The sequence below is a fragment of the Drosophila miranda genome, chromosome 2 (assembly GCF_003369915.1).
Source record: "Drosophila miranda strain MSH22 chromosome 2, D.miranda_PacBio2.1, whole genome shotgun sequence".
Taxonomy (NCBI): Eukaryota; Metazoa; Arthropoda; class Insecta; order Diptera; family Drosophilidae; genus Drosophila; species Drosophila miranda.
The window spans coordinates 3730662-3755137 of NC_046675.1; the positions used below are offsets into that span (position 1 = coordinate 3730662).

Below are 24476 nucleotides of genomic sequence, written 5' to 3' on the forward strand. Positions count from 1 at the left end.
TTCCACTGGAAAACATTCATCAAATGATGTTGAAATTACCCATAAGCGAAAGGAAACACGGGCTTTGCGTACGGCATGAGCGATTTCGTATTTCGGACGATAAATAATTTAATTTTATTTCAAATTAGATGATAGAAGATGATAATTGATTGTAAACACTCCTTTATAAATAATAATTCTCATTTCAAATTCAAAAACAAACCCCACAATTTTAAAGACCACAAGAAGAATGCAGTCCCGCCCTCCCGCCTGATTCATTCCTTCGTGAATACTTGAGGTTTTATTCCCTTTTGCTTCCACATCTCCAAGGAACCATTGACCATCATTAACAAGTCGTTGATAGGCACTTGAACGTCACCTGCGGCGTGTCCCTGCAGCCCCCATCGTACGATTGATTTCCCCATGCAATAATCTCTTGTGCAACACACATTTATCATCGGTGGCAGGGCCCTCGAATGGCATGCGAGCCACAGACAATTTACGCAATGGAAAGTGCCACCATGTGTGGGTGCCCCTTGCCGCCCTACCGTCCAGTGGCGTAGGGGGGTTACGGCGAAGGGGGACCATTTATCTAAGTTTTGCTGCCATCTCTTGGATTTTCATTTATACGGAGTGCTGCTGGTGCTCTCAATTTCCGTCTGCTGGGCGTGGCCCCCCGCCGGATCCCTGATTAATGAATGAACGAATGAATGGCGATGTCAAGTGACAGCAAATGCTCTTTAATTTACGGCTTCACTGACTCTTCGACATAGCTTTTGCAGAGAAAGTAGAAAATAAATGTAAAGCAAGTGGAAGTGCAAGTGGAAGTGCAAGTCCTTATGTAAACCCTGACGCTGACACAGACGCTGACACAGACGCTGACTCATGTGGCAGGACTCATGTGAAAAGCGACTGTTTATTGCATTTTAAAAATGCAGAATGACAGCCAGCACCGCACTGCACTCTATGCCGCATTTTCCCTCTCCTCCGTGGCTTCCGGTCACTTCTCGGGCCTCCTGCTCTAGCCTGCCACTTTGGGTTTTCCCAAACAATTGTAATGGGCTTTTCCTGTTGGCCAGTGGCAGGAGCAGGCCTGACCCAAATATGTCTGCCATTTGAACGTATAATTGCTTTGTTTTCTGTTCTCTGGACTCTGCTTTCTGCTTTCTGTTCCCTAAATGAAGTTGTCCAACATTTTGTACGGAACTGAAGCCCGACTTCGTTCCAATTAAAATACGAAATTAATCCCCGAAAGGGAGGACTTTCGAGGCGATTTCCTGCCTCTTCAATTTTTTTTGTTTTTTTGTTTAAACAAAAATCGAACAAATACGTGGCGCACATTTCGCACACGCTGCTAATTCTACAATAAACAAAAACTCAAATTGTTTAAACATTTAAGTACTCTGTGGGGCTGCCCCTCTTTTCTATTTGCTTTTTAAGGGGGAGAGGCGCAAGGCCTGTAATCTATATATAAACCATGCCTCGTGGAGTGCCATAAAAATACCGCTTTAATTTATGAGATTTCTTCGATTGGCGACCAACTGTTAATTAGCGTGGCACAAGGTCCCTGCCACAGCCCAAAATGGAAGCATGGACAAGCCCCACAAATGAGGCATGGATGGCCAAACGAAGCGTGACAGCAATCTAGCCAAAAGTTGCATGCCACGCCCACAACGTTACCCAACCAGGCGCCAGTCAATTGTTTGGTTTTGTTGGAAGAGGGAGTGATGGGCAACACACTTTTGGCTAATTGTTTGCGGCAACACACAGACCAGACCCGACACTTGGCTTGGCTTCAGCTTTGCGGATGATCATGGAAGAAGTTTGAGGGCCCCTCCGGAAGTTGGGAACAACTTCTGTTGACTCGTATAATCTTGTTGTTACACATTCCACTTGTTGATTCATTTACTTTTATTTATCTGCTGATGAATCCACCATTTATTTAATCAGAACTCTTTATCGCGATCCTGCTGCTGGTTCGTCATATCCGTGGTGAAAATTATGTGTATACGAGTATTGCAAATATTAGACGTTGCTGCAGCACCCACACAACCGCGGCCCCGCTCTCGCCACAGAATTAAATGCAACGGACCGCAAATTGGCAAATTGCTGCAGTGCGCCCATCATCGCATCGATGCCATTAAATTTGATGGAGGGGCTCGGAGGCGGTGGAGCCTTCTGTGGCGGTGTCTATGGTCATGTCGAGGCGGGACGGGACGGAACGGGACGGCACCCAGCGTTAATGTTGTTTGCCAACGCATTAACATGCAACCAAGGCCCAAGGCACAGCCGTCACATTACGCATATGCCGCCACGTGTCCACCTAACGGTTTGCTGGCTGTGTGTGTGTGTGTGTGTGTGTGTGCCGATACCCTGTTTTAGAGGGCAAGGAAGGAAGAGGCATCCTCAACATATGAGATAGGGGATGATGGATGCCACAGTTCTTGGGATTTAACAGGGGAAATTCTTATTTCAAGCAATACAATATGGAGCCAAAAAATCGTATTTCACACGCATTTTTTTTATTTTTTTTTTTTAAATCATCATATTTTTTTATGTTTATTTTATTTTTAATAATACCTATACAGCAGTCATCAGTCAGGAAAAATTAATAATATCCTCTCCAAGTTCTTCGACTTTAATAACACACATTTTTTTTGTATTTTTTTTTTAAATCCACATAATTTTTTCTGACTGTTGACTGTTGTATAAATTGCTCCAAAACTAATAGCAAACAACAAATTGTATTACTCTTTTTATTTTATAAATAAAATACAACTCTTATATGAAAAAAAAAATAAATTTAAAAATTGTGTTATTTTGTATAATATTTTAACATTTCTAATATTTTAAACAAAATAAAAATATTTTTGAATTTCATTCACCTAAAATTAATATTAATTTTAATTATTTCAATATTTTATTTAATAATTAATATTTAAAATTAAATTTTTCAATTAACTTGTAAATAAATAATAATAAATACCGCATCATTTAGTGAGTGTCGAATGATCCCGTTTTGTGTCATTCCCAAAGAGTATGTCCTTTCGCTTATGGGAAAATCAAAATCATTGCCATCCTCCCCAGTGGACCCTAGGGTATAACCATATTCGTTAATAGAACTGTCCTTCCCTTTCCTGGTTTTGTAGTGTGCATTCTGCCAATTAGTATCTAGTCGGTCGACCAGTACCCTGTCCCCCCCCTCCCTGGCCCCTGGTGGCCCCTGGAGTGGCAACAAAGTGACGGCGTAAATAATTGAGTGGCCAAAGTGCCGGGTCCACAGACGAGTATCTGCCATGGAAACGAGCACGAGTATATGCTTTGTGATGCAAAATGGAAACGCCAAACGCCAAATGCCAAATGGAAATCGAAATGGGAAATCTTATCGAATTGACATAGTTAAGTCAACGACTGGCCGCCAGACAGTGGTCGCCGGGAGGCGTAGCCGTGCGCGGTAGGCGGATATTCGGTTGTAATTATGAACAATTTTTAGCACTAAACAAGCGGCCATTGGCTTCCATGTGGCATGCGTCCCACTGGGGGGACCAGCGAGCGGCCAATAAACTTGTTTCTCGTTTAGCCAACATTTTGATTGCAGCTATCGCCCACTGGCCCCCAGAAAAAGCCGCCTGATGATTGCTGGGGGGGCCATTGATTCCAAATACCAGTCTATGACGCAGCCACGGAAGGGGCCATGCTATGCGTATGCGTAATCCGCCCTGTACTTCCTTTGTTTGCACTGATATCACGGCCGTAAAGATAAGGTTCGGCAGCAGTTCGTTGGCTGTTGGCGGGTGCATTCATCCATAGATTACGGGCCATAGATCTGCCCCACAAAGTGCACTCCGCCTCGGAGAAGTCAACTGCTCTTAATTGTCACTTAATTGACTTTATTTTTAGTTGGTTTTTTGACTTGGAGAAGGCGGTGGGGGGAGGTCTTTGCATTCACAATTTGTTGAGTGCTTCAATTAAATGAAAAACTTTTCCATCTGACACACACAAAGGCGAAAAAAAGGAAAATCCAGCCGTGGACTCCACTCGGGACGACCTGGCGATGCGGTGAGCCGACTTCCTGGCGCTCTGCCTCTGCGGTCACAAGCCGCAAAAAGCATTTAACCCACATTTGGCTTTGGGCAGAAGAGACCAGAGACAGAGCCTCAGAGAGCTGGCTTTTGCATTATGCAAAGTGCTCTGGCCGGCACAAGTTTTGCCCGTAAGCCGCCAACTGACTTTGGCTCTGTCGCCGTCTCCGTCTCTGGGTTTAGTTTGAGGCCAAGATGGGGAGTGTAGGCACATGTCGCGTGTGTGGAGGATAGGACGGCGATGGCGATGGCGATGGCGATGACGCTGACAGCTGCAAGTGGCGCTGGTTAAGCAGCATTTTAATTTCCCTGCCGCACACTCGCATTAATTAGCCAAAGTCCAAGCCAGAGCCAAAGCCAGAGCCACAGCCAGAGCCACGTGAAACGCGGAACAGATCCAGTCAGAAACGGCAGCTGGAGAGGCGAGCGGCGTTTCAATGTGTATCAAGTGACCAATTTGTGGGCCCCGGAGTGGTGCGGGGGGTGTGGGGTGTTCCCGCGGCTGTCATTTCTTTGAAATATATTGGATGTATACGGAAATTGAAACCCTACAAAAAGAGCAGACAACTCTTAGGCCAAACAGTGGTTGAATATTGCTTGAAACAGGAGGGAAATGGAGGTGAGGTAGGGGTCTTGAAGATTGAGAGGAAACTATGGGAAAAGGGCATATTATATTTAATATTTAGTGCCAAGATTTTAAAATGAATATCAAGCGATTTGCTACGAGAGTGGAAATTGTAAGGAGAAAGTGCTCATATTTTTAAGAAATATATTTCATATTTAAAAGAAATATATTTCAAATTTAAATAAACAAATATTTCTTATTTATTTTTCTAAATACATAAATATTTCATATTTAAAAAAAATGTATTTCATATTTAAATAAATTAATATTTCCTATTTAAAAAATATATATTTTATATTTAAATTTTTGGATTTTTTTTATTTAATAGTAATGGCCTTGTAATTGATTAAAAAATAATACTAAAATTTGTTATTTGCTGTTACTTTTGGAACAACTTATAAAAAAATCACAGGAAAAATTATGATTTAAAAAATAAAATTTGAAGAATTTGGAGGGGGATAATTTTTGGTTCAATTATCTGTCCAGGTTTCTAGGGTAGAGGTCTTCTTAGATCATCCTGTTGGGCATGTCGACTGGTTGTATTTTGGCAAATTTAAATTAAATATTTCTATATATATTATATACATTTTGTAAGTGTTTTATATTTTTATTAAAAATACTTTTTCATACATTTATGGACGCTCCGAAAGAGGGAAGGAAGTAAGGGGGAAAATTTATGTAGCAGAAGGAGTGAAAAGGCAGAGATTCTACCTTGGGCTCAAAAACCGCTTCAAAATATGGCTGTGGTGGACCCAAGGGCTTTCTGAAATTGACTGCGACTTCAACGAATATTTAATGCAAATACTATGGGTGTGTTTCCCTCTACTACCCCACATTCTCTGAGTGTACAGATGATATTCTTCCCCCGAAAATACACTCCCTTTTCCCACAATGTTGTGGGTCACTGTGCCGTGACCGATTGTGGTGGTCCCTTCTGCCTCGTTGGTGAAATGTATATCAAGAACAGCAGACACACACACACACTCGCCCCGGACATGCCCCGGACATGCCCCAACTATCATTCAACGGCGCTGCCACACCACTGACACAATTTCAATTTGCAACAATCTAAAGTTTGAGCGCGCGAAAAATGCAAATGCAACACGTGCCCCGGTCCCTACAAGACCCCACTCCCCCCCCCCCCCTCCCCTATAAAATTGCCATTAAATTAAATGTATGCGACAATAAATTAAATAAAATATGCAATATGCAGAGAGAGAGAGAGCAAGGGAGAGAGCGATAAATGTGAGTGTCGCCCCTGCCACCTTCTTTTTTCTCCCTCTCTCTCTCATGCCCGTTGTTGTTGTTGTTGCTGTGCGTGGGGCATCGCTGACATCATATGCCATCATCTGTTGTGGCACCGCCGCAGCTGGCTCTGGGGTTGAGCGGGTTTTTGGGCGTGGCTCGGGCTCCCCCGCTCGCTGCATTTGCATGCTAATGGAGGAACGCTGTCTGTAATTTATGCCCTGTTTTTTGTTGTTATTGTTATTCTTATCGCAGTGCCACACAGTGTTTCGCAAGGTCAAGCGGTGCGCCAACTTCCGGAGAAGTTGAATAGCCGTAAAGTAACACAAATCATGAATAACAATTGTACGTACGAATATCTCTGACGAAATGCAGGATTTATTAAGTGGGAAATTAACAGGGGAAAAGACAATACGGACTCCGATGCAGATATCTCCTTGGAAGACTGAAGAACAGGGAAGATCGGCACGAATCTAGTGTGTCCATTCGCCTATGGGAACATTGTGTCCACGCAAGTCGCCGAAGGTGCCGCCGAATCGAAAGCGTGACCCACGTCTCGCTGTCTCGCTCTGCCCTTCAGTCCTTATGGGCTATGACTCAATCTCTTTCTCGAGAGAGAGTGAGCCATCGTTCTTGTTTTTGTGAGATTTGTTGCCATAAACAACACGTGTGTGCCTTGTACATGGCCTCGCACTGAAAGATCTCTGTGAAGGCCTCATGAGTGGAGGAGTGGACACCCTTTCTCCTGCCTCTTGTTGGTGCTGCTTTGATGAAGAACAGCTGTTCCGTCGAGTATTTGTCGTGCTCGAAGATAAGTGGGGAATATTTATGGTTGGGGAGGTGGTTGTGGCCAGATTTTCGCAAAAGGCGCCATAGGAGGCTCCTCGACAGCAGCTCATGGCTGCCTCCCAGGGTGGATGGAATAGCCTTTGATAAAACGGCTCCAGTGGCTGATCATGGACAGACCCGGTATCATTCAAGAGGTTTCCGGCATCCCAGGCATTCCATGCCCTCGACGTCAAAGGCGTGCTGCCGCTGCAGCCGGAACTCGTCCATCCGGGCATCGTATTGCAGTGGCAACAGGGTCTCCGGGGAGGATATACTCTGTGGCTGTTTGGAAAGAAGGCAGTATTCGTGACGGGGAAACGCTCAATTTGTCCTTTTTCCGGCGTGCCGCAAGGCGCCAAAGCTGCAACTGGCTGTCGTGGTAGCCTGTGCCTTGCCACTGCAGCTCCTTGTAGTAGTCTATGGATTTTGAAGGCCCGCATAGCCCAAAGATGGTCCCGCATAAAGGCCGTATGCTCATCATTCATCCATCATTCGTTTTCTTCAAAGAGCTGCTCGAATTTCATCATTAGCTTCTCCACAAGACGCTCCCTCGTCTCACTCGTTCCTCTGGAAACCCTGCTATGACCAGGTGGGGCACTCGTTTCGTTGTGGAAACACAGGCAGAGCCATGGAAATCCTCACAGAGATTGACACTGAGTAGTATCCGTATCCGTGCCTGCTTCGGCTTCTCGAGAGCTAATCTGCAAGAGATTCGAGAGCTGCAGGGGCGAAACGGATACGCAGAAAAGGAGGGTCATGATGGATGCACAAGAGACACTTCCGACAGCTCTGAGGCTGTCTGGAGTCGCCTCTTATCGGGCACACTCCATTATCCAGAGGAATCATATTTAATTCTCAATTAAAATGATTGGCTCTGGCTTTAAATTGAATCGATTTTCGACTAGAGATGGCCCTCCCTCGTCTACTGCTGCCACCGAAGGTTCTCCACAGTGGAATGTGGGGCATGCTTGTGGCATGTGTTGCTCATTTGGGCGTGTTGTTGTCGATTTCGATTAGCAGTCTCTTATACGAGTTTGTGCACCTGCTGCTCCGGGAATTAGCATCAATCCATCACGACGGCAGCTCCACTTAGGCCATAACTTTCGATGGCATCTGCCTCTTGAAGCTGGTTAACACATCGTTACCACAAATTGCCACAGCCAATGGCTGTGGGCCCCGAAATTGGGTCTCCATGTATGGATTTTGGCCCCACTTTTTCCAGGCAAAAATTTAATTAACTGCCAAAAACTGATTCAATTATTGCTTCATTCAATATGCGATTATATTGGATAATTGGCCGGCTAAATCTCTGTATCTATAAATCTAACTTCTGGCCTTCGATTTGCCCTAATTGCACTTCAAACACACAGTTGCCACAGTGTGGCATCAACAGAAAACCAACAATATTTAACACTAAATTTAACTCTTCCTCCCCCTCCCTCTCTGTCCCGATTGGGATAGTTTTTGTTTGCTTTTGTGGCAGTATTTTCCTTGAAACTTGTGTGCTTTCTTCTCGGCCAACAAATGCAAGTGACAGGCAATTTAAACTGCAGTTAAAGCTGGCAACAAAAGGGGAGAATTTTCGATTTTCCAGAGGAGTTTAGAAGCGCTTTGTGTGGCTGGATAAATATTTTAATGAAAATTGTGCAGGAAAATATTTTATTTTATCAAAAAGGGGACCAATTTATTGGTAAATGTTTTTAACAAACTTTAAAGAGCAGTGAATGAAAGATATAGGCCTTCCCAACTGCCTTAATGGAAAGAGAGCTAAAACCTTGCCATATCTTCGGCGAAATAGGGACCGATATTGATCGGTAAAACCTCCTTTTGGAAGCAGCTTTATTTGTATTTTTTTGGCACATTCAAACCATAATTGTATAGGAAATATTAATCACATTTTAAACTCCACATAACTCCCGTTTTTCAGTTCTTTTATGACCTCGAATGTCTTTTTTCCTCCAGTGGATCGCTGGGATTCCCTTCCCTGTTGGCCATTTGGCTGTCACTCTGGCTTTGTGCCTGGGTGCCTGGTTGCCGGTTACTTAACTTCAACTCAAGCCAACAATCCACGTGGCTGCTCGCTTGATGTCAACTTGAATTCCGCTGATGTGCGGTGCACTTGACCGTGCCCCGTGCCCCGTGCCCCGTGTCCGGAGTGGCAGCGGAAATGCAGCAATTAAGCGGCAATAAGCTGAACCCAATGTGCACGCACAAGCCACGCCCAGTTTTCTTTTGTGTGTGTGTGTGTGTGTGTGGCAGGGGCACGTGTCAGCAGGGCTAAATCAAAGCCGAAACGGTGGCGTCTCCGACAGAGACGAGGCAGGCTGCCCCTCTTCCTCTGTCTGTCTGTGTGTGTGCAATCACAACGAACATTAATTAAACCTGGAGCTTAGGAGACTCCAGACAACGACCACGTGCTCCTGCATTCACTCGTAATTGACCTGACCCTTGGCCTTTGTGTGCCTCTGGGAAAAATCAATTCCATTCGGAAAAGCTACTTGGAAATGCCCTTTCAGCCATCGAGGCAGACGGACAGACAGACAGAGACAAACATTTCGACAGTTTTCAGTTCAATTAAGAAGATTGCCAGAGAAATGGACTCGTAATGGAAGGACAGTGAATGCCACAAGGATTCGCCTGTCTGGAGACGGAATTTTAAAGGATTCGTCGGTGGGGGGACTGAGTGCCAGAAGGGAAGCAGAAAGCCCAAGGATCTGCTGTTCGGAGAACAGTTTTCCATAGTTGGGGACTTGGAGATGGCTTCACAGCGAAAACGAGGCCCATCTGAAGAGGGGGGCATCGTTTTCCACTTATCCATTGCCACGCCCACTCATTCATCAATAAACGAATGAAAGGACAAGGTTGTAAAACGTCAGGCAGCAGTCAGGACAAACTGTACCCCCTCTCTCCCCCACAGGGTATATTAATTTGATTAAACACATGGAACATGGCATATAACCCAAATATCTGCCTCCTTGTGCTCCATTTTGGGGCCAGGACACGCTTCTGCTTCGTTTGGGCCAGGTCCTCTGTCGCTTCTGGCGGTTCTGTGGTGGGGGGTTGGGCCAAACACGCAGTTATTGAAAGACAAACAGAGAGAGAAACATGAAGAGAGAGGGACACAGGAGGACATGGAGACACACAGAAACATGAAGAGACACAGGCAGAGAAAGAGAGACCAGAGCAAAGGAAAGGAAACCCTGGGCTGACAGTCGAGAAGGAAACGGAAATGCCAAAAGGCAAGTGCGTGTGCCTGCATATGCCACAAGAAGCGGCACATGCGGCACACGAAGCGGCTAGTGGGGTAGGGGGGAACGGGGGAGGCAAGTGACAAGTGTGTGGAGCAGATGTAAAGGTGATATCGGGGTCATTGTAGTGTTTGTCGAAAAAAAAACGATGTCAATATGGAACAACACCAAAGACAAGGGGCAACATGGGGGGGGGCAACATGGCAGTTGACATAGTTAGACAACCGAAAGGGAGTCGTCTCTCAAGGGGGGAGGGGTGGGGCTGTGCCTTACAACCGAGATACAATGCAGCTGCATGATAAAAAAACAAAGAGAGGGAGAGAGAGAGAACGGAGCCACAAATTGGAATATCAGCAAAGCAATTCAATAAACAGAGAGAATATGGAATAATCCAATTCCGTATCAAATATTCAATTTCCATGTTTATTGAATTGCTTTTGCGAGATTTCAATTTATGGCAAGGCTCTCGGGGGGGTCGCCAGAGGAGCTTATCAATAATAAATATATAAAATAAATAAGAACAAACCGGAGAAGACTACGGTAAACGGAACTGCAAAAATGTAGAAAATATTATCTTTCCTGAAATGTAAATTGGAACGAGAGATAACCAGTAGGCGGAACATTTTATTGTGGGGCAGAAGTGTCTGAATCGACACCAAGTCGAAGCTCGGTACGCGAGGATTCCAGGCAAAAACTCCCACCGACCGAGAGGCGTTGCCGCATGTCGCGGGAACTTTAATGAATATTTATGGATATCTGACCCTTTTTGGGATTTTAAAGGGCGATTTAAAGTATAAAATAATCAAAAGAAAACATTTAAAGCATCAGTTACAATCTGTTGAATGCAACTCTATAGTTTCTTGGATCTTCTAGAACTTCTCGTTGCTTTATGAAGCAGATTTAATGGCTGTTTCGAGGAGGTACTGTTTTGCAACCCACTTGGGCCCTTAAGTTGCAAATTTAAATCCTTTTAAGAGCCCTTCGACTGCAGTATTTGATGTGATTTACTTCTGGACTTTGTCGACTGAATGATACGATGATTGGTTTATACGATGATATACGATGATGATTACATTTAGTCATAATTAAGAATAATTCTAAGGGACTTCAAAGTCGTGTTTTTCTCGGAACAAAATAAAATATTCAGGCTGTTGTTCAGGCGATGCTTTGCCGTGAACAGAGGCTCTACTTAACTTTATAGCACACCCCTCTAGAACCCAAATAATCCTCATTGATTCCTGCATTGAAGCCCACTTTTCTTGGGGGTTTTTCCTCTGCCACTAAGCAGGAAAAAACCATAGTTTTCCTAGAGCTTATCCCCAAAACAAATCGACGTTTGGCAGTTGCCCTGCTTGGGAGTTAATAAATGTATCATAACTCTGGAAATGGCACGAAATTGCAGGATATAAAAGGGGAATGGAATGGGCACGACATGTGAAGAGTGTTCTTTCGCCACTTCAGATGTTCTCTTGGCCCCGAAATTGTGTGTCGTCTGTTGAGTGCTGAAAAATGCATGGAAAGTGCAGCAGCAAGCAGGAAGTTTGAGGGAAGCCTGCCAAAGGAGGGCAAAGCAGGGCAAGGATACGGCACTCCGTACGCCGTGAGGCAGTCATGCCATATTATACGAAAATCCTTTGCCAAGAATGATGATGATGACGATGATGATGATGAGGGCGGTGTCAGGCTTAATCTTGGCATTTATATACGTGATCCTTTGCCTGCTCCGCCTCGTACTCTGGCGGAATTTTCATATTTTCCTGTGCATGAAATGCATTTATGTAGCCATGAAAAATGTAGGTTTAATTAAGCGTTCACCCTGGGGCCACCTCATCGTGCCAGCATCCCGACAGCATCCTGTTCCCATTTTGCTCTGCCTGGCATACGGCATTGTCCTGGATGTCCTGCTGGATGCCCGCATTGAATCCGCATCCGGTGCCCGAGAATTTACAGCATCGCTAAACACAATGCCAGGTTTTTTGGGCAGCAGCAGCCCACGGGACGGGAGCACTTGGGAGAGGCCGCCATTGTATTACAGAATTAAGCGCATCTGAAAGCCGAACTCGGTGAGCATTTGCCTGGATCTGTGCTTTGTGTGAATACCCTTTGAAGGATGGGGGCTACATGGAGTTCGGGAATCGCTTAAGGATTGAGTGGCGCCAAAGGGATGCCTCCTTTTTAATCACTCTAAAACACTGAAGCTGTTCCCTGAAAAATACCCCAAAAAAACCAATCTGTACAGTCTCAGGCGTTTACCTGTGAATGGCAATGGACAAGGTGAATGGCAAAAGTCACCGATGAGATTTTCGATGTTATCGTAAAGATTTTGTATAGTTTTTCAATCCAAAGTTTTCCAAGGAATCAATTGCCTCCCATTGAGGGCTCTATTTCAAATGATTTTCCATCATTGAGATGGATTTTATCGTTAAAAAAACCCATCGGAAAAGTAAAATAAAAGATGGAGATCCTTCTTGAGGATTTATTTTTTAATCTTCTGAGCTATTTTCAAGGGTATTTCCCCTTCGTTGCTGTTGATTTTGATGGGTTTTTTTATAAGTTTTTTTTCTACCCATTTTTTGTACTCGTTTGTCATCGCCTGCAGCCAAGGGGGGAGGGGGGCTGGAGCGCTTGAAAATCGATACGGAAGCGTTCCTCAGTGCTTCTTTTGGGTGTCGCCCCTGAGCTGATTTTTGCTGCTGTTTTTTGCACGTACAACAAATTTGGCTGGATTTGTACCTTGGCTTTGGACTCTGCTGCTGTGTTGCCCCTCGGCAAACAGTTTGATGCAATATTTGATCTGTTGTTTACTCTCCCGATTGTCGCCTCCTCTGATGAGTCCTACACAGCAGGCCATGCAGTATCTCTAGATGGTATGGTAGCGGAACGGAACCCTATCCCAATATGCATATATTTATCCGTGTCTGCGCACTATTTGTAATGCATGGAATATATTTTGTTTACGAAAAGTTATGGCGTGAATAATTCAACGAGTCAACAAGTCGGAAAACTTATTACTTAAACATGAGCCGGGGCACTGGCCCCGCCCCGTCCCGCCCATGCCACAATGCGTCCATGCCTCCATGGAGACCATCATCGTAATCAACGGCGCAAGCGAATTTTACAAAAAGAAAAAAAAACTCAAATGCGAAACGAAACCAAAATATGTATGCAAATACAAATTAATGGAGTACTTCCTGTCTGCCATCCTTTCGGCAATAAAAAACAAACAAAAAAGAGTGCTGTCGAGTGGGGATTCGACGAGCAGGTTCCCTGTAAAGAGCGGGTCTTGTATCTCAAACAACTACAGCGACAAAAAATACACTAGCTACACTGTTTTTTTTTTTTAAGTGTTATCCTGGAACAGTATATGACAACATTTATTACCAAACATTTTTTAAGTAAATTTATTCAAAGCTTTTACTTTCATTTTTTTACCCGATAAGAAAAATCAATACAAATCAAAAATAATAACTAAGCAATAACAATCCAAATAATAGTCATTCAATAAAAATCAAGAATAACAATTATAATAATAGTTCTTCAATAAAAATCAAGAATAACAATTATAATAATAGTTATTCGATAAAAATCAAGAATAACAATTATAATAAAAGCTATTCAATAAAAATCAAGAATAACAATTATAATAATAGTTATTCGATAAAAATCAAGAATAACAATTATAATAATAGTTACTCAATAAAAATCAAGAATAACAATTAAAATAATAGTTATTCCATAAAAATCAAAAATAGCAATTATAATAATAGTTATTCAATAAAAATCAAGAATAACAATTATAATAATAGTTATTCCATAAAAATCAAAAATAACAATTATAATAATAGTTATTCAATAAAAATCAAGAATAACAATTATAATAATAGTTATTCCATAAAAATCAAAAATAACAATTATAATAATAGGTTTTCAATCAAAATCAAGAATAACAATTATAATAATAGTTATTCCATAAAAATCAAGAATAACAATTATAATAATAGTTATTCAATAAAAATCAAGAATAACAATTATAATAATAGTTACTCAATAAAAATCAAGAATAACAATTAAAATAACAGTTATTCAATAAAAATCAAGAATAACAATTATAATAATAGTTACTCAATAAAAATCAAGAATAACAATTAAAATAACAGTTATTCCATAAAAATCAAAAATAACAATTATAATAATAGTTATTCAATAAAAATCAAGAATAACAATTATAATAATAGTTATTCAATAAAAATCAAGAATAACAATTAAAATAATAGTTATTCCATAAAAATCAAAAATAACAATTATAATAATAGTTATTCAATAAAAATCAAGAATAACAATTATAATAATAGTTATTCAATAAAAATCAAGAATAACAATTATAATAATAGTTATTCCATAAAAATCAAGAATAACAATTATAATAATAGTTATTCAATAAAAATCAAGAATAACAATTATAATAATAGTTACTCAATAAAAATCAAGAATAACAATTAAAATAATAGTTATTCCATAAAAATCAAAAATAACAATTATAATAATAGTTATTCAATAAAAATCAAGAATAACAATTATAATAATAGTTACTCAATAAAAATCAAGAATAACAATTATAATAATAGTTACTCAATAAAAATCACGAATAACAATTATAATAATAGTTATTCTATAAAAATCAAAAATAACAATTAAAATAATAGTTATTCTATAAAAATCAAAAATAACAATTATAATAATAGTTATTCTATAAAAATCAAGAATAACAATTATAATAATAGTTATTCCATAAAAATCAAAAATTACAATTATAATAATAGTTATTCGATAAAAATCAAGAATAACAATTATAATAATAGTTATTCTATAAAAATCAAAAATAACAATTATAATAATAGTTATTCTATAAAAATCAAGAATAACAATTATAATAATAGTTATTCTATAAAAATCAAGAATAATAATTATAATAATAGTTATTCTATAAAAATCAAGAATAACAATTATAACAATAGTTATTCAATAAAAATCAAGAATAACAATTATAATAATAGTTGTTCAATAAAAATCAAAAATAATAATTATTCAATATAAATACATACGCAAAATGAGTATATCCTAAGATATCCATAGCCTCTATAGAGTCGAAAACGGGTTTCTCCTACGAGTACGAGTAAGAGTGCGAGTACTCCCCGAGTACAGGGTATGTACATTAAAGCAGACCGAAAACGCAAGAGGCACTCACAAGCGGCAGATGTAAACGCCCTGTCTGTGGGTGCAACATTTCAATTACATCCGCCCCATGCCACATCCGAGGACCACTAACATCCTTTTACTTGCGGTGCGGTGCGGTCTATCTTGGTCCTTCCTGCTGGCAGAAATCACAGCTCCAGCATCCAGCTCTCTCTCTCTCTCCCTCTCTTTCTCTCTATCCTGTCGAAAAATTTACATGTTTTCTTTTACTGTGTGGGGGGGTGCCTGGCATTTGGCAAAATATTCCCACGCCGCATATTGCTCAAGTTCATGCAGCTGCCAGTGGCAGACAGAAACAGACGCAGATAGGCAGCCACAGATGTGTCTGTGTGTGTGTGGCCCCCATGCGGATTTTTAATGAAATTTCCACATAAATAATACGGGGCACTTTGTGTGTAAATCGAGTTCCTTTATTAATTAAATCTTTGCTGGCAATTTGTTGAAATGCTGATCGATGCCCTGTCCCGATTCTGTCCATCTGCCATTCGATGCCTCGGGGCTGCGAATTTCTCTGGCCAATTACAATGCGTGATTAGCAGTCCGTGTTTAATTAGCGTAATTGCTGCAGGGGGGCATCTAATTAAACTTTACAAAACTACAAGAAAATCGCTGCAAATTAATTGAGGAGAGCCACACCGGGGGGAGGGGGAAAACTGCTGTGGAAATGGCACTCGAACGACTGCCCCTCGATTGTAAGACACGCACTTCTGCCATTAAAACTTGCATAATTAGCAGGCACACTTTCTGTGCTGGAAAGTCTTTAAAACTCCCCAAATCAGAGCCAGTCTCCGTACCCTTCCGATTCCCATTTCCATTTCCATTACAATCGCAAATCAATTTGGCCTCATAAAGGACAGAGAATCGAGAGAGAAACGTGCAAATTGCAGGATACTTGAATGCAAACCAGAACCAGAACCAGAAGACGAACCACAACCACAACCAAAACCCACTGTGTACGTGCTCCATTGTTGGAGCGACCAAATAACGTTGGAGGTGGCGGTTGCTGCCTCCATGTGGCGTGCATCCCAGGATCCATCCATTCAATAATTACGTTTAAGCGGCCACAGCGGAGGACGCGTCGCGGGTCAGGAAGTTGATGTGTCGCCTCCCAGACCACACCAGACCGGGGGCTGGGTTCCATTTGACTTTCTTCTGATGGAGGATGTCCGGGTGGCTGTCCGGGTGGCTGTCACACGCTCAATCAATGGATTTTACAGCTGACTGGGCCAACATTATGGTAATCTGCCACACAGTCCTGCCTTCCCGCCTCGCATCACCCTTCCGCTGCGGTCCGGCTGCAGCCGTCGTCAGGTTGCAGACGTAAATCATTCATTTCACTTGCGACGATTTTTTATCTCGTTGGAGTGCACAGAACGTGCTGAATTTGCTCCATTTCTATGGCGAAAGTTGGACAACAAGAGAGTGCCGTGCCGTGCCGTGCTGCGCCGTGCCGTGCAGGAAGGGATGTATGTATCATTAGTTACATTGCCGTTGGTCGTTGCTCGTTGCCACCTACAAAAGTCCCATTACATTACATCCTATGCGCCATGCCACCCAGCCCCCATCCAGCACCCATCCAGCACCCATCCAGCACTCCTCCAGCAACCATCCATTGCTTCCTCAGACAAGACTCAACGGCTAAATTGAAGTTTAAAATAAAAACTTTGTGGCATGAAAGACATTATTTACACAGAGGCAAGTCACTTACACTGAGCGAAATAAAGGAAAAGTGTAGGTTTTTCCTGGTTCCTGGTTTCATGGTTGAGAGAGCTCTGAAATCCTAGAGGATATATCTCGAAATATGATGGAAATCGGGTGTAATGAGAATTTAAGGTAGTGGCTTCTAAAAGGAAACATTCGTAGAAAAATGCGCTGTACAAATGTCCCATAAGCGAACGGACATATACGCTCCGAATGCCACAAACAGAGACCATTCGCCTCAAGGGGTTCGTAGAACAGAAATTTGTAGTGTTATGCGACAAAATATAGCCAGCAAATGTGAGGATTGCCTGCAGACATAATCAGCTGATGATTCTTGTTCTCCCCCGAGTGAATGGCAATGGACAGTCACACGTTAACGTGAGCTAGAATCTCATGAGCACATGGAACTGAGGCATAAGAAGGAGATTTGGTTGATAGATGGAAACTATTGGAACCTCCGCTCAAGTATTTGCCCTGCAGCTTCCTTTGTGGAACATATTTTTCGCTTGGTGCACCGCAAAGCCGTGCCCCGGCCTCCCTGCCTCCACACCCTAGTCATCCTCCTCAGGACACACACTCGTATTCGTACGCTTATTCGTACTCGTACATTCGTAAGCTTAGAGATATTCTATGGTATGGCATGGTAAAACCCGAGAACAAAAGATACTGCGCGTAAGGACAAGCGCAGGACAGAAAAAAAAAAAACTGATGACATGTTGTATGCATGAGTGTGTCTATGTGTGTGTGTGTATGTGTGTGTGCGTGTGTGTGTGTGTGTGTGTGGTGGTGGGGTGAATGCCTGGGGAGGAGCCTGCTGCCAAAGGGTTAAAAATGTACAGAAATCAGGTCAATTGTTTTGCAGGATGCTAAAAAAAAGTCGTATAAAAAACGAAAAGCGAAAAAATGGTAAAAGGAAAGTGCTATTTAAGTTCAAGTAATGGCCCACTAAAAGCCCAGCATAGACGCCAGCAGAAAAGGTAATTTGCGCTATCTTCAAGGCATAATGCCACTAAGGAGGGAGATGGCGATGCTTATCGTAAACAGAGTCTCAGATCGTTAAGATCTCCATTTGGTTTTGTTGTAAGAGAGCTTAAAGATGGTTCAGAGTTTGAAGGTTGAGAGTTTCTTCCTCCATGATATTTTCAATGTTTCTGAAGTAGTTTTAAAAGTAGTCCAACAACAGCAAAAACAGCTACCCCTATGGACGCATCTCTCGAGTCGATCATTAATTAATTAATCATGCTCACGACATGTATTTGGTTTTTCGGGCTCTCAGACATTCTCTTGGACACTTTTTCGGAGCAATGAGAGCAGTAGAGAGGGCGCATCCAGAGAGTGAGATGATAAACTTGTAATTTTATTATTTTTTACGTCTTTTCATTATTTTTTTTGGCTTTCTCTGCCCCAACGAAGGCACAGCAGTATTGTCGTAATATTTTAGATCTAGAACTATGTGAAAAGGTAGCAAAGTCCAGCAGAATGTTATATTTTGATAACACGTTTTTTGTTTTGTTTTTTTTTTTAACTTATTTTTGTTGTTTTTTTTTTAAGTCATCATAATATTTTCTCTAGACTTTTTTTTTAAGTTGCTCCAAAAGTAATAGCAAACAACAATATGTATTATTAAAAATAAATAAATTACTTATATTTATTTATATTTTTTTTTACTTTTTTAAAAATTATTTTTAATATTTTTTTTCTTAATCATCATAATTTTTTCCTGTGACTTTTTTTAAAAGTTGCTCCAAAATTAACAGCAAACAACAAATTGCATTATTATTTTATACTCAGCCTTTAGTAAAAAAAAAGGTAAACAAATTCTATATGATCCCCAATATTTATGAAATATTTAAACAATTTAAACAAATTATCACCCGAATAATACACGTTTATTCGACTCAAATATGATTCGATTAGTGGCATGGGATAGACGTACGATGCCAGTGAATTTTCATGGTATTGGTATTTGAATGATGGCTAAGCAGATTACTAACCTCCTCTTTCGCAGCCAGCAGACAGCAAACGGATTACCGGCATCCTCCAGATACAGATACAGATACAGCTGGAATCAGCTCTTCGGCAGAAACAGAAACAGCAGCAATGTCTAAGCACACGGATAACGATAATCTGCGCAATGACATCTATGAAAATCTGCCCTGTCAGGCGATGTACAACGAGTCCGTGCGGAAGATCCATCAGCAGGCCTCCAGCATCGTCAATCCAAATGCCAACTCCATAGGCAACTGCAACTCCACGCCGGCGAACCACAAGGCCTCCTCCGGCGGGGGCGGTGGCGGTGGCAAGGAGATGCTGTATGCCACGCCACTGCGAAAGTCGGATCGCTACAAGAGCGGCGAGCGGAGTCGCCACACGACTGCTGCCGAGGCGAAGCTCTCCAACTACCGGGACTCGAATCGCCTGGCCAGCGCCCGCAATGGGAACGCTGTGCAGGTCACAGACCTGGATGCCGACGAGGACGACGCCGAGGGCGATGGGGTGGTCGGCTGTGCCTCGACCAGCGCCCTGGTGGGCGGCTCCAAGTACAGCAACCAGCACTTGGGCGGCGGCACGGGCACGGGCACAGCCACAGCCACAGCCAACCAGCAGCTGGAGGACCGGCGGATACTCAACTTCCTGAAGGACACCACGCAGCTGCAGAAGAAGCTGGAGATCAGCGGGCGGGACTGCCCCAACGCCAGCTTCTCGAACCTGGCGCGCGAGGAGCACTTCGCCAATCTGGTGCAGCAGAACTTCCCCCAGGAGGTGGCCCAGCACTCGAACGGCGACACGAACGGCGGCTCGGCGCCCGAGGAGGACGGCCAGGAGGCGGCGGGCGGCGCCAAGGAGGACACCGACGGCAATCTGGAGGCGCTGATGCAGCGCAAGGTCTCGCCGGACAAGGAGGTCAACGGGCTGATGCACAGCAGCGGCCTGGAGTCGAACAGCCGCATCGTGAGCACCGTCTACATCCATCGCGAGTGGGTCCTGAAGAAGATCGCCCTGTGCCTGGAGCAGCGGACGGCGGGCAAGAAGCCGCCCGTGCCGGTGGGCGGTGCCCTGGGCGGGGCAGCGGCCTCCTCCTCCGGCTATGTCTCGGCGCGGGCCAAGGCGGCGGCCATCTCCAGCTCCAGCTACAACGGGTGCCTGGTCCTGGGCTCGAACGGCTCCGGCAAGACCTCCATCTGCCAGGCCATCATGAAGGGCAACTCCGGCACGAAGGGCATCCTCAACAGGAAGCTGCTGGCCTGCTACCTGATCGAGTCCCAGAACCCGGAGTGCCACAGCCTCTCGCTGTTCATGCGCAAGATCGTCCTGCAGCTCCTGAGCCACGCCTCGCTGATCAGCCGCGACGACAGCCAGCGGATCATCGACGAGGGCTTCTCCTTCCTGCGCGAGGAGGCCCAGCAGCAGGAGTTCAAGCTGGACGAGGCCATGAACAACATCAGCCTCAGCGCGAATGCCGAGGAGCTGCTCATCGAGGAGCTGAAGCGCGGGGCCGGCGACTGCGACGCCCCCCAGGCCCTGGACTCGGGACACTTCCAGTCGCAGCGCACCTCCACCATCAACAAGGCGGCCAAGAGCTGTCTGACCCGCCAGCAATCGGAGCCGGCTCCGCTGCCGGACCAGCCGGACGATCAGCAGGCCGCCAACAGCTACGGCACGCATCCGCCGAAGCACGGCAGGGAGCGCGGCGAGCAGGACAAGGACATGGGCAGCGAGAAGGAGCTGAAGGAGCCACCTGCCAGTCGGCCAGTCGGTGCCAGTCCCAGCAAAACCAAGTCCAAGATCCCCATCAAACGGGGAAGATTGGGCAGCGGCGTGCTCTCCCCCTCGAAGCTGGCGATCATCAGCAACGGCGGTGGCACGGCCGGCGGCCAGGCGATCCAGCAGGGCGGCGGCGAGGACATAGCCGATCTCGGCACAGAGCAGGAGAAGAGCGAAATCGAGGCGGCCATCAAGGAGGACAAGGCGGGGGCCAACAACGAGGAGGAGGACAAGCCGGAGGCGGACAAGGACTTGACGCCCGGCAAGGAGCAGGAGACGGCAGAGGCTGAGGCGGCCAAGCCGCTCATTGATTTCACAGAGAACGGCCCGGTGAATGGCAAACGGGAGGAGGAGCAGGAGAAGGAGGAGCGCCAGGCACCGCCAGCGCTCGCCGAGAAGCCCAGGAAGCACACGAACACACTGCCGCCGCCGTTGCCGAGGACCAAGAGCTGCCGCACCATCATCGCGGACGGGTACTACGAGCTGCTGCTCTCCAATCCGGAGATCCTCGAGTGCCTCAGCGTGGACAACATCGAGACGAACCCCGACGAGTGCTTCAAGAAGGCGCTGCTCTTCCCGCTGCTCGAGCTGACGCCGCCGAAGACGGCGCTGCTGCTGCTGATCGACTCGATCGACGAGAACTACATCAACGAGGGCCACCTGATCTCCACTCTGAAGGGCGGACGCTGCAACGCGGCCGTCCACAAGAGCCGCAACGTGGCGGAGCTGCTGTCGAACCACATCCACCTGTTCCCCAAGTGGCTGTTCCTCGTGTGCACCACCAAGAAGCAGACCAAGCAGATCACCAGGATGTTCACGGGCTTCAAGAAGATCACGCTGGACGACCTGCGCAAGTCGCACGTGGTCAAGGACGTGCAGGAGTACATCATCAACCGGCTGAACTCGGACTTCAAGGACAGCATCATGCTGACCAAGGAGATCATCGAGTCGCTCCACCAGCTGTACATCAAGTCGAACGGCTGCATCCTCTACTTGGAGAAGGTGCTGCACGGCATCAAGGACAACTTCTTCAGCTTCCGGGAGATCAAGCTGATCCCGTGCACCCTGAACGGCCTGTACTTGTACATCTGCCAGAAGTCCTTCAACAAGAAGCAGTACATGAAGATCCGGCCGCTGCTCAACGTCCTGCTGGCCTCCTCCGGCTACGTGGACAAGCTCTTCCTGTTCAACTGCCTGCGCACCCACAACTACGCGATCGACTGCCAGGAGTTCGAGAAGCGGCTCCAGCTGATGCGCAACATCCTCGCCTACGACGCGAACGCCCAGCGCCTCAAGATATTCCACAACTCGTTCGCCGACTGGCTGGTGGACGTCAAGTTCGCCACCAAGAAGTTCATCTGCGACGTCAACGAGGGCCACGTGATGATCTCCATGTACTACCTGCTGGTGGCCGACACCTTGTGCGCCAACACGGTGCGCCGCTTCGCCTACCATCTGATCAAGGCGGGCGAGTGCCTGGCCAGCCGCCACGTGGACATGGACCTCATTCTGATGCTGCTGGAGTCGCGGCTCAACCTGAGCGACTGCTTCTACACGAACCCGATGAACTGCTGCGCCCAGTGCGAGCACGACTTCAAGTACGACGGCAACTTCCTGCCCAAGACCCGCGCCATGCTCGAGCGGTTCCTGGCCAACGACCTGAGCGAGCCGTTCGCCCAGTTCCTGTGCGACTTCTTCAAGCCCAGCCTGCCGACGGACGCCAAGATGCTGAAGCTGCTCATCGAGACGGGCATCAACAACGCCGAGGCGCAGAACTCCTGCGAGTCCTCGCTGATGTCGCCCGAGCTGTCGGAGAAGTCGCAGAACATCGACTTCGAGCTGGCCGACCTGCTGCTCTCCAGCGAGAAGAGCTGCCTGCTGGAGACCCAGCGGGCGGGCAGCCCCTCGGAGCACAGCGAGCCGCCGCACGAGAGCCAGGACGACAACGCGTCCAGCACGCTGCACCAGCTCTCCGACTCGCACCACATCGAACTGCACAAGGGCAAGGCCCTGATCCACATCCTGGCCAACGACGGCAACCACCAGCTGCTGGAGCGGGCCCTCAACGCCTGCAAGAGTCCCATAGACCTGGAGATCGAGGACTACAATGGCCAGACGGCGCTCAATATCGCCGCCAGGAACGGCCACCTGGAGGTGGTGAAGCTCCTCCTGAGCTTCTCGCAGCCCTGCAACGACGGCACAGGCAGGATGAAGCGCGTCGACGTCAACCATGCGGATCGCGATGGCTGGACCCCGTTGCGGTCCGCCTCCTGGGGCGGCCACAGCGACGTGGTGCGGCTTCTGATCTCCCAGCCGGCCTGCAAGATAGATCTGGCCGACAAGGAGGGACGCACTGCTCTGAGGGCCGCCGCCTGGAGCGGTCACGAGGACATCCTCAAGCTGCTGATCGAGTCGGGAGCGGATGTGAACTCGGTGGATCGACAGGGTCGCACGTCCCTGATTGCCGCCTCCTACATGGGCCACTACGACATCGTGGAGATCCTCCTCGAAAACGGGGCGAATGTCAACCACCTGGATCTGGACGGACGCAGTGCTCTGTGCGTGGCCGCCCTGTGCGGCTCCTCGGGCTACAGCAAGGTGATCTCCACGCTGCTGGACCACGGGGCGAACACGGATCAGCTGGACAACGACGGCATGTCGCCGCTGCTGGTCAGCTCCTTCGAGGGCAACGCCGAGGTCTGTGAGCTGCTGCTGGAGAACGGCGCCGACCCGGACCTGGCCGACTTCATGGGACGCACGCCCCTGTGGGCCGCCTGCACGGCGGGGCATGCCACGGTGGTGAAGCTGCTGCTGTTCTGGGGATGCGGCATCGACTGCATGGACTCCGAGGGCCGCACGGTGCTGAGCATTGGGGCCGCCCAGGGGAACGTGGAGACGGTGCGGCAGCTGCTGGACCGCGGCCTCGACGAGACGCATCGCGACAACGCGGGCTGGACGCCGCTCCACTACGCCGCCTTCGAGGGCTTCCACGAGGTTTGCATGCAGCTGCTCGAGTCGGGGGCGAAGATCGACGAGTGCGACAACGAGGGCAAGACGGCCCTCCACCTGGCCGCCCAGGAGGGGCGCCTCAACTGCGTCCAGGCCCTGCTGGACATCCACTCCAGCTTTGTCGACCAGAAGGCGCACGACGGCAAGACCGCCTTCCGGCTGGCCTGCCTCGAGGGGCACATGGAGACGGTGGAGTTTCTGCTCAAGTTCTGCTGCGACGTCAACTCGAAGGACGCCGACTCGCGCACCACGCTGTACATCCTGGCGCTGGAGAACAAGCTGGAGATCGTCAAGTACCTGCTGGACATGACCAATGTGGATGTGAACATTCCGGACAGCGAGGGCCGCACGGCCCTCCACGTGGCCTCCTGGCAGGGGCACGCGGACATGGTCAAGACCCTGATCGAGGCCGGGGCCGATGTCAACTCCATGGACCTGGAGGCGCGCTCGCCCCTGCACTCGTGCGCCTGGCAGGGCAACCACGACGTGATGGGCATCCTCCTCTACTACGGCGCCCTGGCGGATCACGCCTGCAAGCAGGGGGCCACCGCCCTGGGCATCTCCGCCCAGGAGGGGCACGAGAAGTGCGTGATCGCTCTACTGCAGTTCGGCGCCAATCCGTACAAGTCGGACCACTGCGGACGCACGCCGATCAAGCTGGCGGCCAAGTCGAGTCGCACCAGCATCCTCAAGATCTTCGAGAGCTACACCAAAAGTAAGACCAAACGCAGGAGCATCCTT

General features: G+C 46.5%; 1 protein-coding gene across 2 annotated transcripts in view; it reads left to right on the plus strand.

The window, feature by feature from the left end:
• LOC108155104 (ankyrin repeat domain-containing protein 50) overlaps positions 1-24476 on the plus strand; it is a 36019-nt gene that overhangs the window by 9261 nt on the left and 2282 nt on the right. For both annotated transcript variants that reach the window (XM_017285735.2, XM_017285734.2), the window contains one exon: positions 18970-24450. In XM_017285735.2, coding sequence (XP_017141224.1) covers positions 19062-24450 — 5389 coding nt within the window. In that variant the 5' untranslated portion in view covers positions 18970-19061. The remainder of the gene's footprint in view (positions 1-18969; positions 24451-24476) is intronic.